General features: G+C 43.5%; 1 protein-coding gene across 1 annotated transcript in view; it reads right to left on the bottom strand.

Moving 5' to 3' along the window:
• Positions 1 to 2841: 2841 nt before the first annotated feature.
• abca2 (ATP-binding cassette, sub-family A (ABC1), member 2) overlaps positions 2842 to 23770 on the bottom strand; it is a 114770-nt gene continuing 93841 nt past the window's right edge. Inside the window, exons 42-48 of the mRNA XM_080894837.1 lie at positions 18589 to 18723; positions 17837 to 17940; positions 17642 to 17734; positions 7379 to 7481; positions 5274 to 5411; positions 4981 to 5190; positions 2842 to 4222 (exon numbers count right to left, since the gene is read on the bottom strand). Coding sequence (XP_080750963.1) covers positions 4187 to 4222; positions 4981 to 5190; positions 5274 to 5411; positions 7379 to 7481; positions 17642 to 17734; positions 17837 to 17940; positions 18589 to 18723 — 819 coding nt within the window. The 3' untranslated portion in view covers positions 2842 to 4186. The remainder of the gene's footprint in view (positions 4223 to 4980; positions 5191 to 5273; positions 5412 to 7378; positions 7482 to 17641; positions 17735 to 17836; positions 17941 to 18588; positions 18724 to 23770) is intronic.

Raw genomic sequence — 23770 nt, forward strand, 5'->3', positions numbered from 1 at the left:
TTCAGTAATTGTATGTTGATATGGTAATTTAGTTTTATGTTAGGGGAAGGAGATGTCCATCTCTGCGTCTTGCAGGATTGAAAGTGAAAGTTGAAGGTTGTGATGTGAATGCTGTGAGTACTCGATTTGAATGATTCTGTGTGAGGTGTACAAAATACTAAATAATAATAACACTATGAAAGTTGATAGTAGAGTGAGTGCAAGGCGGTGTGTGAACAGAGGAAGTCTGAGAGAGAAGTGTGTGCGTAGGCAAAATGCAGAGTGTGCGCGTGAAATAAGGGAGTATTGTTTTTACATCAAGGTTTAGTAGAACTAAAGTAGAACGTCACAAACAAACAAAAGAAGGTAAAATGAAGAGAGAAAATAACTGACAATTACATTAATGAATAGAAAACACACATACACAAAGTGCCATATGTGAAATTATTCTAGGAAGGAATCAGAAGTGAGATAGTTTAATATAAGATGCAATGAAGGAAGCAGCTTACACTCCTTTAATTTCCAGAGCCAGTGTGTTCCCTCCCCTGCCCACTTGGGCCCCGTATCAGGCGAGTATGGAAGGCTGGATAGCCCATGACGGGTAAGATCCCACCTCGAAACCCTGGGACAACCTAAGGCAGGCACAGTCACGATTACTTGGCCTCACTCAGTCCCTGTGAGCTCAGACTCACTGGTGAGATGAAGTGAAGAAGACGGGACCTTAAGGGTAAAGCCGCTGGGCTGAGGCAGAGGGGGTAAGTGGCAAGTGGAGCCCTAATTTCTGGCTGAGGAGCAGGAATGCTGTTAATAAGGTGGGGAACACAGGTGACACTGATAAACATAACGAGACAGGGCAGGAGTGAACACAACATTACGCATACTGACGAGAGACTGTCAAAGTAAAACAGGAAATACACAAGAGACGCAGGGAGACCGAGGGGAAACAACACAGACGAACCAGCAACTACCATAACAGAAGACACAACTTAAATACACCCAGAGAACACAGGGAGATTACACACAGAGTCCATAAACACACATGACAGTATTGATTCCAGGCAAAAGGCCTCAAATTGATTTAGCTTTTAACTGAACTTAAAGAAGGACCAAAGAGGAAGGAAAGCATATATTTTGGTTAAGTCTGATAAACTAGAATTAGAAGGTATTGTTAAATTAAAAGGAGCCAAATGAAACAAAAAGGCTATACCAAAAACAGGTTATAACATAGGAAATGTGAGGTTAAAATGAAGTTAACACACAGGAGTTGTTTCAAGGCAGCATTTAGCTATGATGAAATGTATACAGGAGTAATTGCTTATATGCTTAAACTTAATTGATTAAAGTGGTTGTTTTTCTTTTGGAGCTTTTAGTAGAATAGGCGGTTCTAATGATTTTTTGTTAAAAAGGTGACTTAAGATTAGAGTAGAGGAACTTGCGTACAGAGTTGTCTTCCCACACGTGTGTATTCATTAAAAATCATTGTTTGACCAAGAGCTTCTGGACCAAGGGTGGTTTGTACTCTCCCTCCTCAATTTTGAACCTTAACATATTTCAGCAGTTTCTTGGATGCATTTCCTCTGTTTTGGCAGTTTACGGATGGCTTGTTCCACCTGCTCCCTTGACTGCGTGTTGTCTGTTCACAGTAAAATCTTCCACATGCAAGCACCACACCTCATGATGTGCTGTGCAGGAGACAGGAATAGGACGCAAACGCAGGACTCACAACACAAAGGGGTGAACTAAAGGAGGCAGTAAAACATCTGGACGTTAGATAAGGTTAAACGACTCGATTCCCTTATTTGAAGGTAAATACCTTAGTATTAGTAGGTAAATATAGTTATGCTGGAATTACAAATAATTAAAGCGTACTTAGGGCCTTAGTCTCATGCCAAAATAGGAACCCCACATTTTGTTGTGTTTTATTGTGCTATTTAAACATATTATAAGGTGTCATGTTTAAAGTATTAGTTCTTTTCAAGTTACTAATCAGGATACCACTTTTGTTGCTTTTCATTAAAAAAAGCAAAGACCTAAAAACGGAGAGCAGTGAATAATGCAATAACTGAATGCTGCCATTCATTTATTGCATTATTCACTCCTGGACTGTGTGAAAGCTGCGCCACAGCTGAATGCTGACACTGTAAAGGACAGAGTGAGGGAGACAGACACCAACAGATTACCCACGTGGTAGCCTCCGTCTCAGTCCGTGTAATCGCCTAATTAATTCTCACTATTAAAACAATAATAGCAAATTTACATTTCATAGTACAGAATTAATAAAAACATATTGTTCTCTCTCTGCTGTCTTCTCCCAGTGGAGCCCAGCTCATCATATTTATATCAATATTCAAAATGTTCAACCAAAAAAAGGTATAACCCCAGATGTGTGAGGATGCTTTGTTACAGGCAGCACAAGAGTAAGAAAGAAAAAGTGAATTAAATAAAAGAATAAATAAGTCCAATAATGTGCAAAAGGCCAAAACTAGAAGAATGCGACTGGCCTGCACCGCGTTCGATGAACTAGAATGAAATATGATGTCATCAAACGACTAAAAGGATGTTTGATGACATCATATTTCATCAAAATATGGATGCATGACAAGGAACATGCAAACGCGGTGTAGCTTTCACACAGTCCCGGAGTGAAGACTTTAGAAAAGTCCAAGAAAAGATGACTTGTGTCTTGAAGAAGCTCAAAATATTTGACTCCATTGGGCACGTGACTCGTTTTTATAATCGGAGCGAGAGGTCCACAGCAGCAGAGCTGCAGATGTGTGGGACGAAGCTCACTGTTGCAACAGACACAAAGCATAAGAAGAGCCTCTGTTCAGTGTAAGTTACAGTTCAGAAACAGTCGTTTAATCAGACACACGCTTCAACGGCGTTATTAAAGGTTAAGTTCACATATGAATCTGATGTTTACATCCCAAAACATACAGTTTAGATTTATTTTAAACTATGAATGCTCAAAACTCCAGTGGCTGTAGGTGACATACAGTTGTTAAAGTCCATGACAGACTTGCTTTTATCCGTCAAGCTCACAATCTCAGACATGAAAGATGACAGTTACTCTTTTTTAATGATAACATCTGCAACAGGGAAAAAAGCCCACCAGTACCAGAGTAATAACCAAACCAGGACTGCAGCTAGCTGTGAAAGAAGAAGCAACACAGGAGTTGTTGATGACAGGACAACTCAGTTATCACGAAACATGAGATCAGTTTAAAGAACATATCAACACGGTCAGTGAGAGAGCCATATTTTTGTAATGTGCTGATTCCAGAAGCCATGAAAAAATTACAAGTTCATCTGCAAATCATAAAACATGGAGCGTACCCACGTATTACTGCAAATGTGATCTGAAGGTCCCTGTTAGTGTCACAGTGATAGGAGTGCAGTTGTTGTCAGGAATTCAAATCCACCGTTCAGGCTGTTACAATGCTGCTCATGTTCACTGCAGGTGGAGTTATTGTTCTTATTATACACAGTGCCCCATTTACAGAGGATCTTCTCACCAGAATGCACAACATAATAACATGTTACAATAATATTCATAAAAATAATAAGAATATAAATAAAAATACTAATATGTAAAACAGAAAAGAAAGCGACCACGTGTACAGTGTCAGAACAAACGAGAGGAGGAGGCATCACCATGACAACACCCGTGTACATTCACCTGGTAACATCAAAGAAGGCAAGAAGGCCTCCTGCTCCCCCACAGGTCCACGCACGCCCCCTTACAGGGTGCACCCCCCCCCCCACGCAGAAAAAAGAAAGAAAAAGATTTAAACAAACGAACCAACACAGCAGTTTGTAGCTGCCTTCAAAATAAATCTTACCACAGAAAAACAGGGTGTATTATCATCATCACAGCATGCTCTCAAGGCAGGTCTACAGAGTAACAAGGACCCTTTGTGATTAGGGGGTGATTCCAGTCAGCTCAGAGACACCAGTGGAATCAAAGACTTGGTTTTTAACATTTCATAAAGGGTTCAAATTCACACACTCAAAGTATAATGTTGCCGTCCTAGTGCAGAGTCCATCTGAAGCCTGAAATACTGAACCTCAGGTGCTGTGTTCAGAGAGTTTTGGTCCTCTTCAGGGTCGCGGTGCCATACTCTCAGGAACGCATAGCTCAGACCAGTGGGATCAGGGGTCCCCCCTCTGCCCTCCCCTCTGCTCTCTGATGTGAAAGTAGCTCATTTTAACAGAGGGTGTCTGTATTGAAAGAGAGCTGCACCTGCCAAACACACACAAATATACACACCAGAAAATCACTACACGTGCTAACACGTAGTGGTGATGTCTTTGTCAGGGAGCGTGCATAAGAAAATCCAGTGTTTGTTTGAGAACAGTGTGAGAAAGTTCTTGGTTCAGACCTGCAGCTCATCTGCAGAGTCTGCACATACTACCTGTTGTTCCACAGTCTGAAGTCTGACAGACTAACCACCTGTTCAGGGTGCAATCCTGTTCTGTTACCTGATGATAGATGGGCTGAGACCCTGTGTGAACACTTACATTTATGTAACACTGTCAGTGTTAGATGGTTCGCTCCTTTAGAGGCCACTGCTGCATTGAAAACAGGCTGAATGTGTTTAAATCATTAGCTTTTACACGTGTAGAGGAAACCATGCTGGTTAAGCACATTTGTTTACTCTGCTGGTGAAAAGCTACTCCAGTGTTAACTCTTCACTGTTGTCTCCTGAGGTTTGTGCTGTGGTGATGAGGGTCATTGAGTACCTGTCCTTCTACAGTAGTAGCAGTGTTTCCATTGCTTGCTGCAAGCTACACTGATGCTACAACATCTCGTGGTAACACTACAGTATGTCCTAGCCCAAGTTCTGGGTGATGTCTCTTCCACACACTATAGCTCTGTTTGTCTCATGTTACTGACCTTCCAGACACAGATGTGGGGCCTGCTGCACCTTCACCTGTGTACCCCTCCCTCTGAACTTCAATGAACAGAGAAACAGAAAACTCTAGGCAGGATCTGCTCACCCGTTCCTCTTCGAAGCTAATGAGACCTTCATCATCATCGCTCTCCAGCTCTTCTGGCGCCTCACTGATCAGAGCGTTGAGTTCTGTGTTGGCCGTTCGAGACTTTAGAAGGCTGAAGATGCGCTGCAGGGGGGACTTTCCACTGCCCAGTGGCGACACATCCTGCTGCTCAAGGTTATCGCTTTGTTTCTTGGCAAAGTTAACAAACACCTGGATGGAAAAAGAGATCCTGTACTTTATTTTTTATTTAAGATATTCCTTTTTGAAGTCTTGGATGAAACTGAGTCACTCACATTATCCAGAGTAGTCTGACTGACAGAGTAGTCCTCAATACCCAGCACCTCCACCACCTGCTCCATCTTACTAAAGACCTGAGCCAGGGACATGCGCTCAGACTTCAGCTGGTACTGCACCTTGGTGTGGTGACGCTCCTGCAAATATGATAACACGGTTTACAGTTTACCACATTTTTCAGCTGTGGTATTGTAACTGTGGCCAGTGACTCCAATTATAGGGATATGGACCAGCTCTTGATCCTGTGGGTATCACCTATTAGGTTAGTAATTAGTAGCTAACTCAAGCTGGTGTTGAGGATACTGGCCTAGCTTTAACTGCCTACGACCGGATGCCTGCCCTGTTTCACCTGAATGTAGGGCTGCCACAAACGATTATTTTGATAGTCGACTAGTCACTGATTATTTTTGCGATTAGTCGACTAATCAAATCCATTGGACGTAAAACGTACAGCTTATTGCACCAGCAGCATCTGCTCTCATATAACTATCATTGGCTTACAGCTTTAAGTGTTTAAGGTCTGTGCTAACTAAAAATAAAGACAAGATGATAGTTTATTAAATTTTAATGAAATTTGCAGATTGTTTCGGTGAAGTTTAATAAACTCCTTGCTATCTAAAATATAACAGGACACCGGAGTAAATTCTCCAGCATCTCACACTTCTGATAATCAGCTGTCTGCTTGACGTTTATTCAGCTGTGTAGAAACTATAACTTTAATCTCAGCCAAACCGATTTACTCAGGAACAAATAAAATACTAAAAAAGCCAAACAACAACATTTTGAAGTTATCTAAGTGACTCATATATCATGTTTAACCTGAGTAGTGAAAGACGCGATTTGCCGGGAGTCCGGTGTTCTCACGGCTCTAGTGAGCCTAGCCCCCGGCTCGCTATCGAGCTAGTGGGTAACAGACGTCTCCAAAAACGTCGGAGCGCTTTTGAAAATATGTGGTGTCTTGATAAACTGAGCAGATATTTGAGGTTTACACAGCTACATTCTCGCCTGAAAATATGTTAAACGTTTATTTTGTGACCCAGAAAGAATAATAAGAGTAATATTAAAACTAACTAGCTGCCGCCATTGTTGGAAACTGAGCTGGGCCGCGCTATGAATTCTGGGACGCTGCTTCTTCTTCTTCGGGGTTTAACGGCAGCTGGCATCCTTGTACATGCAGTGCTGCCATCTTCTGTTTCAGTCCGTTATTACACTCTTAAATCCTGCTACTTATTCCTGCGTCTTTTGTGATCTTACAAAGCTTCAAACAACGCGTCGACTATTAAATCAGTCGTCGACGATTTTGATAATCGACGTAATCGTGACTAGTCGACTAATCGTGGCAGCCCTACCTGAATGCTACATGGACTGATTCTTATATAAAGAGTACAGAGTACTCACAGCGCTCTATACAACATGCCACATCCACACAAGCACTTTCTTCTATGCTTTAAGTGCTTACTATCTAACATTCACACACATTCATACTCGGATGGATGCATCGGTGAGCAACTTAGGGTTAGTATCTTGCTGAAGGCATGCAGACTGGGGCAGCCAGGGACTGAACCACCAACCTTCTGATCATGTACACCCTGAGCTACAGCCAGCCAAAGATGCACCCCACTAGAACCTAAAGTTAGGGACAGTCAACAGCTGTACCAGTTGTAGGAGGCTCCTTGCACTTGTTGAATGGACAGGTAAGTACTGAATGTCCACATCGTCAGACTTTATGTGCAGAGGTTTTATTACAGTGATATAGCACAGGCAAAGTAGCTTAATGAAACAATACAGATCTTCTAATTAAACCACACAAAACTTTACATTCTTGAATCGATTCTATGGCGATGCTAAAGATCTACCACCAGTTTTGGTATATAACCACACTCTTCAGGTAATATTTGCTCTTTATTATATTTATTAAACCGTGGTATTATTTTCTCTCTGATGAGGATCTTTAGATCTACAATATAAAGCAGCTGTTGGGGTGAATTTACACTATATCATGAAAACACAACTGAACTGATAGTGAGGTTTAGTCTGGTGCTACGTCTGTCAGGTTGGTGCTCTGTGGGTAAAATGACGACACTGGAGAGTTGCTGTAACGTACCTTCAGCAGAGCCTCGGGGAAGTTTCTGTTGAAAAACCGAACCACCTCTTTGACGCTGGAGCTGCTCTTTGTCCTCACTGTGATCATGTAGCCATCTCCAAACCTATAACATGTTAAGAGAAGCATGACTGTGCCAAGTCAGGACATAATGGTACAATCATAAAGTTCTCCAACTCTGCCCCTTTAAAAAAAGCACCCCAACATATGTTATATGAGTACTGAGCGAGCCAGAACTGTAAACTTTTTTCTAATTCGGATTTTTTTAATATACCTTTGTCTTTTTTAACCTCATGAACGTGGGCAGCACTGTGCTGTGGTGATTAGCGCTGTTGCCTCACAGCAAGAACTGTTCTCCCAGTGTTTGCTGGGTACTGGGTACTCTGGCTTCCTCCCACAGTCCAAACACATGCAGTTAGTGGGGACCAGCTTAATGGGGAATCCCAAATTGCTCATGCGTGTGAATTGTGGTCTGTCAGACAGACTGGCGACCTGTCTGGGGTGCACCCTGGCTCTCACCCTTTGACAGCTGGCACATCTGTAGTCAACTATGAGACCTGAGTCTGTGAAGGTTCTCAGTCATCCAGGTCATCGTAGTCAAAGGAGCGACCATCTTTGAACAGATGGTCGCTTACGGGGTTTACGACACCAACTCTCTGCCATCTATAATCCAGTTTTGAGATCCCTTCCCAGACGCCTTAACGCCCACTCACATCCTGGGCCATCTGACCTCAGGAATTCGCATGATAAGGTGGGGCCAGGTTTCACAATGAACACACCCGAAACTCTGGCTGATTGGGACCCACACCCAGTTTCACACCTTGGCTCAGGCGATTAGAGGATCATCAGGGGGTCCTTTTGTCCCTCTGTGGGGGGAAACTCCCACTAGGTTTATATCTGGGACTCTCCACCATTTGACCTTAGAACTGAAGAAGCTTCTCGGATGAGAGGTGAAACGTCTTCAAGCAACTTAAAGAAGTCCAGACGCTTTTCTTTGCAAGCTCCTTTGACTACGATGACCTGAGGTTAAGGGTGGTCTTTTGCGGTTGCCTGTGGGATCCCCTGGAAAATACCCAATTAAGCTTCAGTTTCTATGGGAGTATGCATGATGAAGCAGAGCTGCTTCTAAATGTGGACAAATGTAAAGATTTTCTGTCCTTGCATCCTCTGATAGCTAAAGAAATGATGGCAGCTGTGTGCAATGTCCTGGACAGAACAGACTGCAGGATCTGGTGCAGCTGCCACATAAACCTCGTCTGATTTTAAGGACTGCCTGTTTTTCCATGGACTGTGAGGATGAACTAATGGAGACAGGGCATGAGTGCAGGATGAGGAGGAAAGCTTATATGTACTGTTCATTATACCAAAGGTAGAAACCTGATATTGATGACCTCACAGTACTCAAGCTGATTTTAAAATGATAAGTCAGAGCTGTGGATGAGCATGGTCAGGTTGTAAAAACAGCTGGAAAAAGATGAGATCACAGGAGAACAGTGTCTCACCTCAGATTTACTCCACCTCATCCCAAACCACCACAAACATCAGGTGAAAATACTCCTCCCTCACATCCAGCGTTACATCTCCTTCTACTGTCCAAGATCAGCTGTTCCACAGCCCAGGAGAAATTACTGTCCTCTTGTGGCAGTTGAAAGTCTCCATAACTGTGAAACATTAGACTGGAAATGCTGTTGTGGGTACTGGTTCGACATATACTCCCCAGCTGACAAACTCACCTCATGTACTTGTCTAACAGACCACCGAGCTAGCTGCTGGGCTGGATGGAGACAGAAATGACTCTTTAGAGTAAAAGCTGGCATGTGCCTGTGGTGGTGCTTGTTTCAAAGACAATGGCATTTCCTGCTCTACTGAGTTTAGATTTCATATTATTCACTGGTATGCAGCTGGATGTTTCAGAAGGAAAGTATTGGTTTGATGATGATGATAAGATAAGACACTTCAGGAGTGGGGGGTGTGGTGGGGTGGGTGACCAGAGTACTGCTTTCTTTCAGCAGACACTCCTCGTGTCTCCACGTCAGAATGTGCCACCATCATCTGTGCTCTACAGGGCCCCTCACAGAAGCTTACAATAGAGGTGGAAGGCAGAGCAGAAAACCAGAAAGTCACACCCTGAATCAGAAAATCACTGATACAGGAGATATAACATCAATCCCACCATGTCATCAAAACAGGGCTTTATCTATCTATCTCAAGCTTCCCTACAAGACCATGTGCCAGCCACAATCCTTCCCCTGGACATCTGGGAAGACACCAAACCTACTGACGATTGCAGAAATGGTCTGCTGGCTAAAACCGAGCTGGGATGTTCAGGAGAATGTGCAAAACTGTAATGTGTTCTATTGTACAAACTTCAAAACCAGCAACCAGCAGGCAAACACCAACAAACGATGGTCCAAAGGCTGCTAGGGATGTATGTGATGGGTCCATCCCCCAAGAAGATCAACCAAAGTGTCTTTGTTGACACCACTCCAGGTAAGTAGGATGATTCTCTTTAAGAAAGTTGTTAGATTTGTATTGTTGATTGTCATTTATGCTTAGAAATATTTACTCATATATGCTTAGAAGTGTATATAATCATTGGTGGATTGAAAGGATGTTTCATCCTAAAGTAACAGCTCTGTGTGTTAGGGAGTGCATCCGTTCTTCTAGAGTGTCCTTGGTATAAATCACATACTCCCTAGGAGAGTTTATCTTTTCTTGTTGATTTATGGTATAGCAAGCACATGTATATCTGTTTAAGTATAAGAGCCTTTTGTTAGATGGACTCAGACATCCTGGCACTAGCTTTAGGGAGGCTTCACAGGGTCACATCTTGACCTACATACACACACACACACACACACCTACATACACACACACACACACACACACACAGTATTCTTTGTTCACATGTATACCTATGTAAGACGTCATATGTTAATGAACCTATGCATATTCATGTAACCACAATAAAAGGAGTGCTATGGGGAGCCTGGCTGAGAGTCTCTGACGGAGGTCAAGTGGTGGGACGACACTTGGCTCCAGCCAGACACCTCCCTCATGCATGAGTAAACCAGAACCTTGTGTCTTGCTTTGCAGTGTAATTATATTGTCTTCAACGTTCCAGCGAATAGGGTTTATGCCACAAACCTATCATTAATTGGTCCTTCGATGCCGGCTCCCTGGGATCGCATTCACCGAGGGGGGGGGGAGAGGCACGCTGAAAGACTGACGTCAGCCAGGAAGTTCCTGTGGATTCGCTGTCTGTCCTTCTCCTCGATGAATGGCGATCGGCGGGATTCAGGCTGATATTACACGCAACGCCAAGTAAGTTTAAAGAGGCCGACTCTATAACCGTGTCGTTGTGCAGTCTCTGCCATTTTGTGAGGCGTTGAGAAGTTCGCTGCTTTGTGGAGCGATAACTGGGTTAGTGTCCCGAAAAAGAAGTTTTGGTTAAATCGCCCAAGGGTCCCAAGCGTCCGGTGTGTGTCCGGTTTTGAAATCGCCCTGGGTGTGTGTCCCGAGCGTCCCTTCATTGGGTTTTGTCGCGCGAGTGGGTGAGCGTCCCACAGCTGGGTCAGGGTCCCGAGCGGTCCGGTGTGAGTCCGGAGTAGGCCTATTTTGTGTTATTGTCATTTTCGTCGTCGTCTCGTTGTTGTTGTTGTGTGTGAGTGTGTGCGGAGCAGAACGCGTGGTGTGTGACGTCAGCAGTTGTTGTTGTTATTATGGTTTCTAAGCAACCAAGAGTGAGTTAGAGGGAGAAAGACGTTTGTGCTGGACTTTGCTCCTGGCAGCACAAAGTATTTATGTATAAAAGAGAGAGAGCGAAGGCTCCACAGCTGCGTGGGTGCACGCGAATGCGGTCGCGCGGGTTTCACGCGGACCTGAGCCGTGCGGTTAATCGCAGGCTTATAAATGGAAGAGATTCAAATGTTAGAAGTTTTCAGAAAACACACCAGCCTTGAAGAGTGTGTGGAAAAGGCCAGCCCACATCAGCAGCTGTGCTCTGGTGGGTGGCTTTCCCCCCACCCCTTCCTGACACAAAATGTTAACAGCCTGTGTGCCAGACCATGGACGTAATTGAGGTGGATAGTTGTTAAAAGTAATCTACATTAAGCTTGTGGTTGCTTAAATTCAGTACAATGACATGTGAGGTGAAGTGATATAGGTAAATATTTAAACTAATGAAGTGCATAGAGGCACTTGACCTGTGTGAAAGACTGTCGTCTTATTATGAGCCATTGTTGAGATATACAGCACGCCTGTGAAAACAACTAATATGCTGCAACTACTGTGTGATGTCGCGTTGCAGTTTTGTTTTTGTTTTTTGAGCTGATGAGCAAGCTACACATTATCAGATCAAGAGCTGTCTGAGAGCTGCTCAAAGAGAGGGAAACAGAGAGTGTGCAGCGTTTCCATGAGCAGTTTTTCTGCACCTTGACTCGTGTGTGTGTAGCATCAGTTTTTGTTTATTTGTTTTGTTGGATTAAAAATAATTAAATAAACTGGTGATCATGCCTATGGATCACCATGGCGCATATCTCCAGCCATATGGTTTATTTATGTAGATGAAAAAGTGAGTGTGAATGTGTCTGACATCACAGTGTTTTTGTGCACTGTGCAAAAGTAATTGCCTTTGATTGTGAGTGAGAGCAGTGATTTTGCAGATCACAAGCTATTGTGAAGGGAAAAAAAAAAGAGTGAAAAAGAGACAAATTACATTGTAGACGAAGAAAAATAATCATAGGAAAAAGGTTTTGTGTTGATCAGCCGAAAAACAACTACAATGTCATTTTCTGCTTTTAAGAAAGGATTGTTCACACAAACACAGACAGAGAGATGTGTGATGATTAAGCAGTGATGATAATAATGAAAGTCTCTCAGTCTGTCGTTTACAGGTGGGGAACGGACCTGGATCAATCCTACACGGGCAGCAGTCGTAAGAAAATTATAGGTTGAAATCATTAGAAAAATTAGAAACACTCAGCCAGAATTTTTGGCTGAATTGTTTTGCAGCTTCCCGTCCTCATCCTGAACAAGCAAGATCCAAGGAAACGAATCTCTCCCTGAAGACACCGAGTGCAGTTTCAGAAGCACGAGCATGAACATTTAACAGTGGACAGGAGTCCAAGAGACAATCTGAGCAGAGAGGTCCAGCAGCGCTGTGGGCAAACGGCATCAGAAAGAGAAGAACCATCATCTAGATTGGATGGATGGAGATGCGTTTCCAGCCAGCTGCAACCTCACTGTGTGTGAAGGACTTTTGAGAAGACTGTCTGAGTTTGACATTTGCCATGTTTGGAGTGAGATGGCAATGAAAGAGACAGTGGGACAAAGAGAGACACGGGACAAAGCTGGAAAAAAAGCTGACTGCCATTGGACTGAAAAGTGGGAGAGAAGGAGAGGAGCAGAGGAGGACTGAGGCTGCTGTTTTAGTGTGGCCAATCAAATTAGGTTAAGGAATTCGGGGAGACAAGCGACTGCCTGGAAGTGGAGGATTGACACAGTGTCCAGACCACCACAAAAGGGGGAAGGGGACAAGCACTGAGGTATGCAAGTGTGCTGTTAGAAAATGGAAAGGTGACACCACACATGCAGCTAATATCCACCAGAGATAACACAAGACCATACACAAAGTGTTACACATTAAAAGAGGGTATTTGTAGAAGGGGTTAACAACACACAGTGTGGTTGCCGATGGTAACCTGTTTCAGAAGATACATAAAAACAGAACATATATTAACCCTACTAACAATTCCAAACACAAAATAGCTTATGAAGATTAGACAACATTTTAAGTGTGTGAGTCTGTTTATTATCTTGTCCAAGTCACCTCGTGTGATGTAAAGACCAGTGAAACTCATAGCACATTGCATGCTCTGCTGGATATACAGCTCCACACACATGCAATGAAAATTAGCTTGTTATCTTTCATCAGTGTAAAATAGTGTCAATTTAGCAGACACTTGTTATCAAATACTGAATTTATCCTAAAAAAAATTGACTGTCCAAGTTGCAGGACAACAATTTAACTTTTGTGGAAAACAATCCTGGTTTGACTAACCAGCGATCAGACAATAAATTTAGTGTTAAAATGGTAAATTGGGAGAAGCTTCCTGCTTGATTGATGCAGCAAGTAATTTACTGTATGAGGGAAATTGTCTTTTGTGATAATATTTTGAACATGCATTTCTGTCGTCCTGTCAACTTAGTGGGTTAATAACTGATATGCAAATTAGTTGATTGGTTCTTAGATTAATGAAAGGTGACTGAATTTTAGCACGAGTGAATGAGATGTGTTGGAGTTTGTTGTGTTGAGTGGAGACCCTATAACACTGAGTTTCCTGTTTGATGTGCGAGTGAATTCTGTATCTAGATATACAACTCTGAATACGTCAGAACAAACATTTTTTGTGAAGTGCATGACAACATGTTACATGTTTTATGATGAAGGAAAAAGGAAAATTGAATAGAATAGATCTGTGGCCTAAATGAGTGACGAGCACAGACTTGGTGATTAAACTCATAGCTAATATGACATTAGGGTTATGTTGTGTTTTGTGCAGCTGATGATTGATTTGGAGTGAATCTAGCTGATGATTTTTCTTCTGTTGTGAAGTCGAGCCTGCCGATTAGTATGATGGTATGATGCCATGAACCATGCTAATGGTATGATTTACCTGAGGTGAGGAGTTTGTGTCATGACTTAACAAGGCCTTTTTATTTTGATACTTTTACAGTGCACTGAAAGTTTGGTTTGATAATTTGTTATTTTTCATTTTTATCTTTTGAACAGGCACTGATTTTGTTTGTTTATTTCTTTTCTTTAAAGCAGATCTGCACGTCGGGAATTGAAAGTGCTATGCGACCGATCGAGAAAGCCACTCATTTGGGACAATTATTAAATGAAAGTCCCTGTCCAAAACCGGATTCAGCGATGTAATCCTATCAAAAGTTCTTTTTCTTTTTGAAATGACGTCATTTTGCTGAGAGTGGAAACTAAATGCGACAATCGATTCCACTATCAGCAAAGAAAGCATGAATGAATGGAAATAAAAAGGGAAGCTGACTGATTGGTAAAAGAAACTGTGAGAAATTGTATACATCTGCGCAGCGCTAACATTGCATTTTTTTTTTTCTACAGCATTACAGTTTTTCATGTGGTTTGATCACATGATTTATACCAGGACAACTGGTTGATGTTTTTCTACTATAGGATTTCTGGGTTTACATGTGACTGACATTCTTTCCACAGCTAGGGTTGATTTTATGGTCTTTTTTTTATGGCACCTCTGGAACCTGTTGACCTGTGTCTGACCTCCGTCTGCCCACAGTCAATGTGTATTGCTAATGTTTGTTTCTTTGAGAATGCTGTGGAGGATTCAGCTGAAACGGACAAGTGACATGAGTAAAACAAATAAGAGATTGCGGTATTTATGGAATAGTTTATTATGGGCTCTTTGCTGGCCACTTTGAGCCCATAATAATAATATGTGAGTGGAGTGACTTTGCTTAAGAGAAGTCACCGATTACGTTAATGTTAACTGAGCACATGGGATGATCCATGTTTGGGGCGAATTATGGTAATGATAGTGATTTAATGATTTGAGAAAACATGCACATGACACTTGTCTTGCCCGTGCTGAATGCTTACTACTCTTTTGATATAATTGTTTATACGTGTGAAGGTTGATTTTATTTCCAGATCTTGTGTATGCAGGCTCCTGGTGGAGCCAGTTTTTAAGACAGGGATCCAGGTTTGGTGAGTTGACGCATGAGCGTGTCCATGCGTCAAGAGGTGGGGTCCAGAATTAATATTAAACAATGTTTACTATTATTGTTGCAGTGATTTGTGTGATTAGCTGTTTATTTACAAGTATTAAATCTATGCAAGTGGTGCATCCATGTTCAGATGAGGCTTCGATGGCCTATAAGTGAAGTTCACTGAACTAAAGAATGTGGTTTGATGATTGTTGACATGCTCTCCAAATAGAAGTTTTTTTGAAATATAGTGGTGCAGCAGTGAGGAGAAACATTCCAGGCATAGCGGACAGCCCAGGCAGTGGTTGAGGTCAAAGATCAAGCTGGTTGGGGCCCATCATGAAATCAGACCTTGGAGCCACAGCAAGGACCATGAAACTGCCTGCAAAATAGAGGAGAGGATCGTCCACAAGATGGGAGAGAGACTTCAGGAGGATCAGAGATCATCTTCAGCACAGCAGACAGGACACAGAGAGCTGTGCTACTAAGCTTCCAGGAGATCAAGAGGAGACTTCCCACAGCAAGATTTTAAATAAAATGAAAGATTCAATATTGACGCTGAGGAAGACAACTAAGGTGTACGACGTGCTCTGCCTTAAACCTTCAGCAGCGTTGGAACATGAAAACTCGTGGGATGAGGGGAGCGTGCCAAGCTCCACCGACAGCGCAGAAGGAGTTCGAGGATGACATCATGATTCTGTGAAAGCACAGGAACCAGAAACTATGGTGGTGATGACAGCAGTTTACTATGAACATCACCTAATGTGCCACTGTACTGTGCATACGATGACACTCTGAAGGCTGCTGGGATCATAACAGCAGTAAGACAACCCTGCACCCTTTCCACAGAGGTGTTTCTCTGCAGAGCGTGGACAATTAAGGAGTCATAAATATCCCCCTCGCAGGACGAAGGCTTGAATGGGGTAATGAGAGGCCATAAAACTAGAGTGCTGAGAGGTCTGCAGCTTTGGAAATAGCTGAGACCCATGTTGACAAACAACAAAACCAACTGGTATGTTTGAATGTTTATTCTACATACGTTTGGACTCTGGTCCTATGGACAATGATGGAAACATCTGGAAGAGACATTCATGACGCCCTGCAGAGCTCAAACCACCCTGCAGAGAGACATGTGATTTGCACACCCGGAGGAAGCATCACCAAGCTGAGATGTTTTTGAAAATGTTACTTTCTTATTTTCACTATTAAATTAACAATTTCTTTGTTTGCTTGTAGGATGCAGTTTGCCATGAGATGAGATCAATGAGGAATGAGATAACTGCTAATACATTTGTTAAACTGTGTATTTTTTCAGTAATTTAGGGTGATTTGACATATGCTGAATATAACAATGTTTGCATTGAAACTGTCAGACATGAGGTATTCATAACTGGGAACTTTTCAAGCATAAAGGTCAAAAAGGGGGGAAATGTTAGATTTGTATTGTTGATTGTCATTTATGCTTAGAAATATTTACTCATATATGCTTAGAAGTGTATATAATCATTGGTGGATTGAAAGGATGTTTCATCCTAAAGTAACAGCTCTGTGTGTTAGGGAGTGCATCCGTTCTTCTAGAGTGTCCTTGGTATAAATCACATACTCCCTAGGAGAGTTTATCTTTTCTTGTTGATTTATGGTATAGCAAGCACATGTATATCTGTTTAAGTATAAGAGCCTTTTGTTAGATGGACTCAGACATCCTGGCACTAGCTTTAGGGAGGCTTCACAGGGTCACATCTTGACCTACATACACACACACACACACACACCTACATACACACACACACACACACACACACACAGTATTCTTTGTTCACATGTATACCTATGTAAGACGTCATATGTTAATGAACCTATGCATATTCATGTAACCACAATAAAAGGAGTGCTATGGGGAGCCTGGCTGAGAGTCTCTGACGGAGGTCAAGTGGTGGGACGACACTTGGCTCCAGCCAGACACCTCCCTCATGCATGAGTAAACCAGAACCTTGTGTCTTGCTTTGCAGTGTAATTATATTGTCTTCAACGTTCCAGCGAATAGGGTTTATGCCACAAACCTATCAAAAGTAACATCAGAAGCTCTGACACAGTGGTCCCTATCTGATCCATTGTCCTCCTGGAAGTCATGAAACCCAGTTTGTCTCCTCACTCTTGCAGACAGAGTCCCAAACATGGACAAATGAACACATCCTCGGAGCAGTGCTGTGGAAAGAGTAAACTGCACCTTAAAAAAGAGACTCTTACACTGAAACCAGACATAAACAGTGGGACAAATCCATGACTCCCAGTTTGCCCTAAATCCAGCTCTTCAGGTGTCCTCTGGTTTCTCCTGCAGAGCTGAATCTTTAACGACGACGACTCTTGGATGTGTTGCTGCACCCTCGAGATGTCACACATCAAACCTCTGGATGTGCCAAATCTCAGTGCTGCAGGTCCTGAGTAACCGTGTCTTCAGAAACCTGGACTATATAACTATGAGTAACTATGATTAAAGAAGGTCCTGACCTGTTCTTTAGGTGCTGGATGCTCCCCAGGCATTTAAACCTGCCATTCACCATAATGCCCAGTCTGGTACACAAGGCCTCACACTCCTCCATGCTGCAGATGTAGTGAAAACACTTTGGTGAAACATTTGTAACACAGATGGTATAACAGGAGGTGTTCCAGAGGAACATGCATGTCATTACTAAGCTTTATAACCTGTGTGACGTCAGCACTACAGAGCGTCCGGTCTTGATTATGTCCAGGATTAAATTCCAGAGGAACCTGCGGGCTTTCGGGTCCATCCCAGTGGTGGGCTCATCCTAAACACAAGCAAACACAACAATGTTTAAAACAGCGACAGACTCTGGATGGACTCTGAACCTTACTGCCTGGGACGTTGATAGGCTGGCATGTGTGATGTAGAAATGTTGGACAACTTTGGACTTTTTTACTATTTGACCAACTGGATGTGGGGTTGATGCTGTCTCCACAGGCTGTTCAGGGACACTCACTGCAGTCTTTAAGTAAAACTGGTTGCATATTTTCTGTATCCATGTTACACTTAATCATTAAAAATGATCACATATTACGATGTTTATATCAAAAGATTACTGTGTTGCACACAGACATTAAAATATAATCCAAGGTATGAGTAGAACTCGCAGAGTAACTAACTTATATAATACTATCACTATTTTTGTAATACTTTGTATACATGTATGCAATACTATCAAGTTTTAATAAAAATATTTATGAATGATCACTCAGATTACTGATTAGCCCCATAGTCACACATTCACATCGTCCTTCATTTTATGCTTTTAAGCACTTCTATCGGCTCCATTTCAATGTTAAACATGCTTCCAAAAATGAACTAAAGCTTCAAACAGAATGTGAAGAAACCGGCGGATTGACCCTCTGATCTTTGTTACGCTGCCCCGAGCACAGAGAGCATCTATTCTTCTTACCAGGAAGATGAGTGATGGGTACCCGATGAGAGCAATGGCAGTGGAGAGCTTGCGTTTGTTTCCTCCACTGTAAGTGCCCGCTGGTTTGTCTGCATACTTGGACAGCTCCAGCTTTTCCAATGCCCACTGCACCACCTGCAGGGGGTAAAGAGTAATGTGAGCTGTTGAAATTCTGCTGTTCAGGCGATGAAGGAGACAACGGTAGGATATCCCCCCTTAATGTGGAACTGCATAACATTTGCTGAATTGTTCCAATATTTGATCCTCAGTTTGTATTCTCTGTCCTACATGTTGGGTCTGACTCTGACCGTAAGTATGGGTCTTTTACTAAATAACTGCGCAATCAGCAAAAGTTCTTGTAGGTTAACATGTCTGCATGTTTTGCTGGCTGTGTTAAGTGGATAATTACAAGACACCACAAAGTTACAAGCTACACAGAGTCCTGTGGAGTCTGATAAAAAAAATAACACAATTAAAATAACTAACTGTTGTATAAAACAGCAGTTATAAAGGTTATTGGGAAATAAAGGTCAGAGGAAGAAGATTACTGCATAAGACTAAACTTCAGCTCTTTTTCTTTGTAATTACTTCACAAAAAACGGTGATAAAACACGCTTCACATTCTAAATGTCCACGTCAGTAACACAGAGTGAGCAAGTTTATCATGCACAGGATATTCTCTTCATTATCTTACTGCACAAAGTCCAACAACTGCCGTCACAATGTGAAGTCGTTTTTAGCTCAATGAGTCAACTCAGGTTTCACCTGCTCGAAAAATGAACCGGAAACTCAGTCATCACAAAAAGTTGCAATTAAGTTTTATCAGTTTAGATGGACCTCACCTGCTGCAGACACACGACTACAGGAGGGGGTCGGGGTTTTGTGAATTCGGTGGCTGTCAGGAGCTGAGGCTCTGACGGTAGGCTGGCCAGTTAGCAAACATGACCGTTTAACATCACCTCTTTGGCAGGACAAGAGCCTGAGGTCGAGGGTCTCTGAATGATTCAGTAGAGAATTGGGGTTCAACCTAGTGGAGGAAAGAGATATTTCCCCTTCATGTCAGGGATTGCATCCTGACTGGTGTCTGTGATTATAGTTCAGCTTACTGAGCCTTCATGTTCTTGGTTTTTGTTTTCTCCATGGGCAGGAAACAAAAACAACATGTAATAGTGGCTCTAGCAGATTTACATTTAGCCAGACTGATGGTCAAACCAGTTCAGGTGTCTTCATTTGCTCTACATGCTCCTCCCAGGTTTCACTGTAAACACCTACGTCGTCTAAATAAACTGCACTGCTTTATAATCCTGACACAACTGTATTCATTAATGTTTGAAAAGAAGCTGCTGCATTTCAAAGACCAAATGGCATGACAGCATATAAATACAGACCTGAAGGACAGAACAAATGTATTTGGCTCTCTGAGACGGAGGAACCTGTCGACGCCCTTTCTAAAGGTCAAACTTGCTCACAAAGTTTGTCGTGGCTACCTGGTCAATACAATCTTTCATTCTGGGAAGAGGATATGCACCTGGCTGTGTGACGCCATTAATTTAGCAAAAGTCAGTGCAAGACCTAAATTTGAAATCTGACTTCTACATCAGCAAACACAGAGATGAACAAGCAGAGGAAGAAGGCAACACCATTTTACCATTTACCTCAGATTCTAATATCTGTCGCTTATCAGGAGATGACCGGTAAAAATGCTGTTTAATAGGCTGAGTATCATCAATATCATGGTCCACTAAATGACCACAAGATGGTGTACCTGAGAACAGAGACAGATAAGACTCTATAATGTTCCCAAAAAGTTTATTCTGTTCATCTGGATGCAGCGTTTCCAGTGCATGTAACTGTCTGTTGTCAATCAGTTGTTCGGGTTTATCTTCATCCAAATGTACAAGTTGCCCAGAGCTTCCCACCAATTTTTTTAAGATGATGTTGCAGCATCCTATCTTCCAATACTCCTCCTTCCTCTCAAGCACCACCGAAGATGAGGTAGAGGCCGCAGTCTTGTGAAAGAGGCGTCTTGGTGCTGAAGGTAAGGCTTTACCAAACATCCCTGTATCACCGCACATTAACATTTAAACAGCACAAAGAGATGCTGAGACGCTGTAGAAACAAAGTCTGCTCACCATCCGACCAACCACGTGAATCTACAAGCTTCTCAAACATACAAAAGAATATATCTGGGTCCAAATCCAGAACTTGAGCACCACACTGAGTGTGTTAGCGTGCAACCTACGAGCAACACGCTGGTAAGGGGCCACAACCAACCTATATTAAATTTTAGGAGGTGCGGAGCAAACTTCTCCCCGAGTTACACACTGGGCTCTTTTTGCAGGCTGGAGAGGAACCCTCACTGACCACCAGATTACTGAACCAAATCAAGGTCCCACCCAGCATGTAAACTGAGCAACACGCCAGTAAGGACCACAGGTTACAGAAGACTCTAAGGCTGCAAACGTGTGACTCCATGAGCAACCCACCGGGCTCTCTTTATAAGCTAGAGAGAAACTCTGACTCACCTGACCCACCAACGTCAACGCCTTTCTAAAAGGAGAGTCATACGCTGTACATGTAATATGTAACATATATGTAACATATGTGAAAGAGAACTGGATTAGTACAAACCTTAATTTCAACCTTAAGTTGTACAATGATACACAACCAGATAGCAGGTATGTAACTAGCTCTGATTTCTGTCTCTGCTTAAGTACAAACAAACGAAGCGATAAGTTCTGTAACATCAAAAGAACCTGTTTATTAATCTCAATGGAAACAGGAAGCATAATATCAGCTGTTGTTGCTGTTGCACGCCTCACTTATCTTGCTCAAAGTAACATTAGAACCCTTCAGGCTTAATATATTGGATTTCTAAAGTGGGGCCGCCACATCTCCCTGCGACTAGTTGTGACTGGGTGGTGGCCGAGAGGTGACAGGTGGTGCCAGGGCTCAATGCCAATGCCTAGCCCCGCTGTACCACCTGGTTGTGAATCAGGGGGCAGGAGAGGATGCTGAACATGGCACAGTGATCCCAAAAGCATGGTGTGGCATAGTGTGGGTAAGCTGGGAGAGTATGACAGTGGCCCTGCTGTATGAGAGCTTCAATTCAGACCATCGGCAGAGATCTGACAGCATTTCGAGGGAGGCTGGAGGCAGGCCGCTCTCTCCGGTAAGTCCAAAGGTGGAGGTCTCTGCTTCTACATCAATAGTGGCTGGTGCACAGATGTGACAGTGATTGCTCAGCACTGCTCTTCCTCTCTGGAATATCTTTTTATCCACTGCAAACCGTTTTATTCTCCGCGGGAGTTTGCTTCATTCATCCTGGCCGCTGTTTACATCCCGCCAGACGCAGATGCGCAGGCAGCTCAGTGCGCACTCGCGGAGCAGATTCTCCACACGGAGCGGACATTCCCGGACTCTCTCATCATTGCTCTTGGGGACTTTAACAAAGCCAATCTGAGCCATGAGCTTCCGAAATATAAGCAGTATATTAAATGCCCAACCAGAGAGGAGAGGACATTGGACCACTGTTACAGCACGATCAGCGGGGCCTATCGCGCGGTGCCCCGCGCTTCACTCTGACTTTCTGACCACGTCATGATCCACCTAATCCCCGCGTACAGACAGAGGCTGAAGCTCTCCAAACCTGTCGTGAGGACTAAAAAACTGTGGAGCAACGAGGCTGTGGAGGAGCTTCGCACGTGTTTGGAGACCACAGACTGGGACACATTGAAGGCTGCTTCTAACAGCTTGGAGGAGTTTACGGACACTGTCACCTCCTATATCCACTTCTGTGAGGACAGCATTGTGCCATCACGCACCAGGGTGAGTTATAACAATGACAAACCCTGGTTTACTCCTAAACTCAAAAAGCTGTGGCTGGAAAAGAGAAAGGCGTTCAGAAGCGGAGACAGGGACTGCTACAGAGAGGCCAAGTACAGGTTCACTAAAGAAGTGGACATTGCTAAACATCAGCACTCTGAGAAGATGCAGCAGCAGATCTCAGAGAATGACTCGGCCTCTGTGTGGAAAGGTTTTAGGAATATCACAAACTACAAGCCTAAAACCCCCCACTCCACTGATGACTTGCTCTTAGCCAACACCCTTAACGACTTCTACTGCCGTTTTGACGAGCCATCAGGCAGCCTTCACACCTCCAACGGCCCCAACAATAGAGGCACTTTGGACACTCATTCCCCCACCTCTCCCCCCTCCATAGAGCCATCACCACCTTCAAACTGTTCACCTGCAACACCCGCCCCCTCACCCCACACAAAAGAGGATTTAACACCACCTCCTCCCACCACAACGCTTCATATTCATGAAGCAGATGTGAGGAAGCAGTTTAAGAGTCTGAATGCTCGGAAAGCTCCCGGCCCAGACGGTGTGTCTCCTGCCACCCTCAGACACTGTGCAAACGAGCTGGCCCCAGTGTTTTCTGGCATTTTCAACTCCTCACTGCAGGCATGTCATGTGCCTGCCTGCTTCAAGTCCTCCACCATAATCCCTGTCCCCAAGAAACCTAGGATCACTGGACTAAATGACTACAGACCCGTGGCTCTGACATCTGTGGTCATGAAGTCTTTTGAGCGCCTAGTTCTCTCCCATCTCAGGACCCTCACGGCCCCCCTCCTGGACCCCCTGCAGTTTGCATACAGAGCCAACAGGTCTGTAGACGACGCCATCAACATGGCCCTACACTTCATCCTGCAGCATCTGGACTCCCCAGGAACCTACGCCAGGATCCTGTTTGTGGACTTCAGCTCTGCCTTCAACACCATCCTTCCAGACCATCTCCGAGGCAAGCTTTCCCAGATGAATGTGCCTGATCCCATCTGCCAGTGGATCACTGACTTCCTGACGGACAGGAAGCAGCATGTGAGGCTGGGAAAGAATGTCTCGGACTCCCGGACCATCAGCACCGGCTCCCCTCAGGGCTGTGTTCTTTCTCCTCTGCTCTTCTCCCTGTACACCAACTGCTGCACCTCCACCCACCAGTCTGTCAAGCTAATCAAGTTTGCAGATGACACCACCGTTATTGGACTCATCTCGGACGGGGATGAGTCTGCCTACAGGAGGGAGGTTGAACGTCTGGTGTCCTGGTGCAGCCACAACAACCTGGTGCTGAATGCCCAGAAGACAGTGGAGATTATTGTGGACTTCAGGAAGCACACAGCCC

Source organism: Rhamphochromis sp. 'chilingali' (assembly GCF_963969265.1).
Source record: "Rhamphochromis sp. 'chilingali' genome assembly, chromosome: 10".
Lineage (NCBI taxonomy): Eukaryota > Metazoa > Chordata > Actinopteri > Cichliformes > Cichlidae > Rhamphochromis > Rhamphochromis sp. 'chilingali'.